This window comes from Vombatus ursinus, unplaced genomic scaffold (assembly GCF_900497805.2).
Source record: "Vombatus ursinus unplaced genomic scaffold, bare-nosed wombat genome assembly UNPS02009205.1, whole genome shotgun sequence".
Taxonomy (NCBI): Eukaryota; Metazoa; Chordata; class Mammalia; order Diprotodontia; family Vombatidae; genus Vombatus; species Vombatus ursinus.
In genome coordinates, this window is record NW_020948983.1 from 16,552,783 (window position 1) to 16,558,782 (window position 6,000).

The following is a 6,000-nucleotide window of genomic DNA, read 5'->3' on the forward strand; positions in this document are numbered from 1 at the left end:
GTGCTGTATTTTGTCAAAAGATTTTTAAGCACCTATTGAGATAATCATATGATTTCTGTTAGTTTTGTCATTGATACGGTCAATTGTATTGATAGTTTTCCCAATATTGAACCAACCCTGTATTCCTGGTATAAATCCCACCTGGTTGTGGTCTAAAATCCTTGTGATATATTACTGTAATCTTGCTAGTATTTTGTTCAAAATTTTTGCATTGATATTCATTAGGAAAATTGGTATATAGTTTTCTTTCTCTGTTTTAGCTCCTCCTGGTTTCAGTATCAGCACCATATCTATGTCATAAAAGGAGGTTGGCAGGACTCCTTTTTCGCCTATTTTTCCAAATAGTTTATATAGTATTGGAATTAATCATTCTTTAAATATTTGGTAGAATTCACTCATGAACCCATCTAGCCTTGGGGATTTTTTCCCCGAGGGAATTCATTAACGACTTGTTCAATTTCTTTTTCTAAGATGGGGTTATTTAGGCATTCTATTTCCTAATCTGTTAATCTAGGTAATTTATATTTATTTTTGTAAATATTCATCCATTTCACTCAGATTGCCAGACTTATTGACATATAATTGGGTAAAATAGCTCCTAATTATTGCTTTAATTTCTTCTTCATTGATGGTGATTTCACCCTTTTCATTTTTTATACTGGATATTTGGTTTTCTTCTTTCTTTTTTTTAAATCAAATTAACCAACTACTTACCTATCTTATTGTTTGGGTTTTGTTTGTTTGTTGGGTTTTTTTTAAAAAGCAGCTCCCAGATTTATTTGCTAGATCAATAGTTTTCTTATTTTCAATCTTATTAATCTCACGTTCGATTTTCAGAGTTTCCAATTTGGTGCTTAATTGGGGATTTTTAATTTGTTCTTTTTCTAGTTTTTTTTAGTTGCATGCCCAATTCATTGATCTATTCTTTTTTCATTTTTTTGATACAAGAATTTAGAGAAATAAATTTCCCCTAAGTACTGCTTTGGCTGCATCCCATAAATTTTGGCATGTTGTCTCATTGTGTCATTCTCTTTAATGAAATTATTGTTTTTGTGATTTTTTGGATCCACTTATTCTTTAGGATTAGATTATTTAGTTTCCAATTAATTTTTAATCTATATTTCCACTGCCCTTTATTGAATGTAATTTTTATTGCATTGCGATCCAAAAAATATTTACTATTTCTGCCTTTTTACATTTGATTTTGAGATTTTTACATGGTCAATTTATGTGGTCAATATTTGTATAGGTACTATATGCTGTTGAGAAAAAAATGTATATTCCTTTCTGTTCCCATTCAGTTTTCTCCAAAGGTCTGTCATATCTAACTTTTCTAATATTCTATTTACCTCCTTGGTTTTTTTCTTGTTTATTTTTTGGTTGGATTTATTGAGTTCTGAGATAGGACAGTTGAGGTCCCCTACTGGTATAATTTTGCTTTCTATTTCTTCCTATAAACTCACTTAACTTCTCCTTTATATCATCCTTTAGATGATATACCACTTGGTGCATATATGTTTAGTATTGCTATTGCTTCATTTTCTATGGTACCTTTTAGCAAGATGTAGTTTCCTTCTTTATCTCTTTTAGTTAGATCTATTTTTGCTTTTACTTTGTGTGAGATCAGGATTGCTTCTCCTGCTTTTTTTTTTTTTACTTCAGCTGAAACATAATAGATTCTTCTCCAGCCTCTTACCTTTACTCTGTGTCTGTCTCTCTGCTTCAAATGTGAAAGTTCATCCCATCACATTCACAGTTATGATTACTAACTGTGTATTTCCCTCCATCCTATTCTTCCTGTTTGATCTCTCTCCTTTCACCATTTCCTTCCTCACCAGTGTTTTGCTTCTGTCTACAACCTCCTCTGATCTGCCCTTCCTTCCATTAGTCCCCTTCCCTTACTTGATCTCTTCCCCTCCTACTTCCCTGCTGGGTAAGATAGATTTCTATATTCAACTGATTGTGTATATTATTCTCTCCTTTAGTCAATGCTGATGAGAGTAAGGTTCAAGCGATACTCATTACCAGCCTCTCATTTCTCCCTCCATTGTAACGTCTTCAGTGCCTTTTCATGTGAAATAATTTATCCCATTCTACTCCCTTCCTTCTACACCCAGTGTACTCCTCTTTCTCATCCCTTGAATTTTTTTATGTCATTCTCTCAAGTTCACCTTATATCCATATCCTCTGTCTATGTGTATTCATTTGAGCTGTACTGTTAACGCTACAATTTTTAAAAATTACAAGTATCATCTTCCTACGTAGGGATATAAATAGTTTAGTTCTTTTGAATCTCTTATGTTTTCTTTTCCTTTTTTACCTGTTTATGCTTCTCTTGAGTCTTGATATTTGAGGTCAAATTTTTGGTTTAGTTTTGGTCTTATCCTTATGAAAGCTTGAAATCCCTCTATTTCATTGAATGATCATTTTCCCCCTGATGTATTATGCTTAACTTCACCAGTGATTCTTGGTTGTAGTCCTAGCTCCTTTGTCTTCCAGAATATCATGTTCCATGACCCCCAATCCTTTAATGTTGCAGCTGCCCAGTCCTATGTGATACTGATTGTGGCTCCCCAATATTTGAATTGTTTCTTTCTGACCACTTGTAGGATTTTTTTCTTGACCTAATAGTTCTGAAATTTGGCTTTTGAGAGGTGATCAGTAGATTCTTTTAGTGCCTATTTTGCCCTCTGGTTCCAGGACATCAGGGCAGTTTTCCTTGATAATTTCTTGAAAGATGCTGTTCAGGTCCTCCTTTTGATTATGGCTTTCAAGTAGTCCAATGATTCTGATATTATTTCTCCTGGATCTATTTTCCAGGTCAGCTGTTTTTCCCATGAGGTATTTTACATTTTATTCCATTTTTTCATTCTTTTGATTTTGTTTGATTGATTCTTGATATCTCATAGAGTCGTTAGCGTCCACTTGCCCAGTTCTAACTTTTAAGGAGTTGTTTTCCTCAATTAGCTTTTGTACTTTCTTTTCTATTCAGCCAATTGTATTCTTTAAGTTTGTGTCTTGGTCTTCCCTTCCACCATAATAATTTTCTATGGTCAGCTTCTTTTTTTGTTGTTTTTTGCTCATCTTTTTTTTTTTTAACCTTTTTCCTTTCTTTTAAATTAGATCTCTGCTCCCAGGGTGGAAAAGGCTCTATCTTAGGCTTCTTGTGCCAGTGGCGGCATGTTGGCTATTTACCTGGTGCTGTACTGATGTTGCCCTGAGGCCCATGGGGAACCCTCATATCTGGTGCTGTGTTGAGGGGGTGGCATAGGGGTTGGCAGGCGCTGCTGGAGGCCATAGGGAGCTTACCTAGTGTTGAGCGGGGGTCCTAGTGGTGGTGTCTGCCATATGCTGAGTTCCAGTGGGTTTTTTTCTGCATTTCCCTGGGGCTACACTGAAGTCCATGGAGGTCTGGCCCTTGGAGGATGCCTATTTTCCCTGGGCTATGCTGAAGCATGTGGTAATTCTCGGAGCTGGAGTGTGCCAGTTCCCTTAGCTATGCTAAGGCACATGAGGGGTCCTGGTATTGGCATTTGCCTGTTCCACCACAGTGGGGCTCAGGCTCTTCCACTGGTTTGTTGAGCCTCCGCTCCTATACTGTGCTCCTCTTTTACCTAAATGAGGCAAACCTTTTTTGCTGATTCTCCAAGTCTTCTGGGCTAAAAGGCCACTCCACCCTGTCTTTACACTGTCTCCACTGTTCAAGAATTTGTTCTGGAGAGTTATTTTATGATTGTTTGGAGGTGAATAAGGGAGAGCTACAGAGAGTTACTGCTTACTATGCCATTGTGGCAAAATGGATGGACACCCTGTGGCAAACTTACGGGAGGACATGGATAGTTGCACAGAATAAGTGAGTATGTATGATGAGTTGGGATCTGCATCACTGCGAACAATACTCAAATTGATGAGATCACTTCCTTTTGAGTAACCACACTTTTAAAACTCACCATAATTGGTCTGTAGCTTTATAAAAGCAACACCTCTGTTTTTATATATGTCTTGGCCATTTATTCACTTAATGGTGCCCAGTTCTTTACTAGGCTTGCCAGAACTTTTAAAGATATTTTATTTCTTGTCCTAAAGGAACTTATGAGCTAGATAGAATGACAGAACATTTCAACATGAAACAACAAGGAATCATTACAAAGCATCTTATGAATTAATGCAATATATTTATATGCACATATGTATGTGTAACTTTTTCATAAAGACCAAAAAGCTTATCAAAAATGGTTCATTAAATAAGATGAAATGACTTTTTGACCTTTGTTTCCCCATCACTTAGCGCATAGTAGACACTTAATAAATATTTGCTGATAACCTGAAAATACAGTATATATGTGAGCACTTTGCAAATTGTAAAGCTATAAAACTTGTTATATTATTTCTTTGAGAAAAAAAAAATCAGACAATCCAGGCCAAAGGCTGTCCTTAGTGATGCTCACTTATCCCTATGGTAGTAAAGTTAACATTGTCCATTTGAGAGACTGAGCTGAAGTTGACTATGACAGGCTCTTCTTATTATCTTGTGACAAATAAATTCCTAAAAGTTAACTTTACTGGTGTCTTATTTTAGTCATTGGATGCTGAATTAAGGAAGCTTCAAAACTCTATTGAAGAAACAACACAAATTTTTGATGGTCATCTGGGAAGACTGTTTCAAAGGAAGGTGAAATGTGATATGGTTATAAACCAGGTAAAGTAAAAGCTCATTAATGTAAGCCTCAACCAAGGATGGGGAATCTTGAACCTTAACTACATGTAGTTATGATACACTGACTTAATTCCTTTCACCCAGATTTCTGAGACAGAGTAATGAGCAGTAATTTATTTTTTAAAAAATTTAACTAAGTGCCTACTATGTACAAGGCACTATACTAGATGCTGAGAATACAAAGGCATGGCTAAAATAGTCCCTGCTCTTAAAGAACTTAAATTATACTGGCATAATGCAACATGTACATGGATAAGTAAATACTAAGTAACTGAGAATGGAGACAGAACTGATAGTTAAGGGGAACAGGAAAGGATTTCAATAGGAAGAGGCTCTTGAGCTGAACCTTGAAGGAAAGTAGTTATTCTAAAAGATAAAGGTGAGAAAGGGGCTTAATTCCAAGCTTAGGAGACAGGCCATGCAAAGTCAAAGAAAAGAGAAAAGGAATGCTTAACTTCAGGAAACAAATAGGTGGCTGGTTTCACCAGATCACAGAGTATGTGGAAGATAATATGGAATAAGTTTAGAATTACCTGACAGTCAGGCTATGAATGGCCTTAAAATCCAAGGTAAGGAATTATATTTTATCCTGGAGACAAGAGGGAGCCATTTTTGAGGAATTAAGTGACATTCTCAGACCTGTACTTTAGGAAGATTATTTTGGCATTTGTGAAGAAGATGGATTGGAAAGGAGAGCGCCTGAAAGTGGGAAGAAAAATTAAGAAATTATTATAATAGTTCAGCAAAATGGGAATAAGTCATATATCATGGTGGTAGCTGTGAGTAGAGGAAAAGGCAGTGATTTTTTAAAAACACTATTGTGGAGGTAGAAATTGCAAGACTTGGCATTAGATTTGATTAAAAATAGGGGTTGAGAGATAGGGAAAAGTCAAGTGACTCCAAGGTTGTAAACAAAATGACTAGGAAGATGAAAATAGCCTCAGTAGAGACAGGAAGTTTGGAGACGGGACAGATTAGGAGAAAAGATAAGTTCTGTCTCGGAAAAGTTGACTTTGAGACATTTATGGGGTATTCAGGTGGAGATAGCCAGCAAGTAGTTGGTGATACAGGGTTATAGTTCAGGAAAGGTATTATGCCTGGATATATAGATTTAAGAGTCATTTTTTGTAGAAATGATAGCTGGAATCATGGGAATTAATGAGACCAAATAAGAGTGTGTGCATATATGTGTGTGTATATATATATATATATATATATATATATGTACATAGAGAGGAAGAGAAGAGAAGAGAAGAGAAGAGAAGAGAAGAGAAGAGAAGAGA

The 6,000-nt window shown here is 35.8% G+C and overlaps 1 protein-coding gene across 1 annotated transcript in view; it reads left to right on the forward strand.

Annotated features, from left to right (window-relative positions):
* LOC114035635 (cilia- and flagella-associated protein 43-like) overlaps positions 1–6,000 on the forward strand; it is a 156,102-nt gene that overhangs the window by 115,427 nt on the left and 34,675 nt on the right. Inside the window, exon 28 of the mRNA XM_027851936.1 lies at positions 4,580–4,699. Coding sequence (XP_027707737.1) covers positions 4,580–4,699 — 120 coding nt within the window. The remainder of the gene's footprint in view (positions 1–4,579; positions 4,700–6,000) is intronic.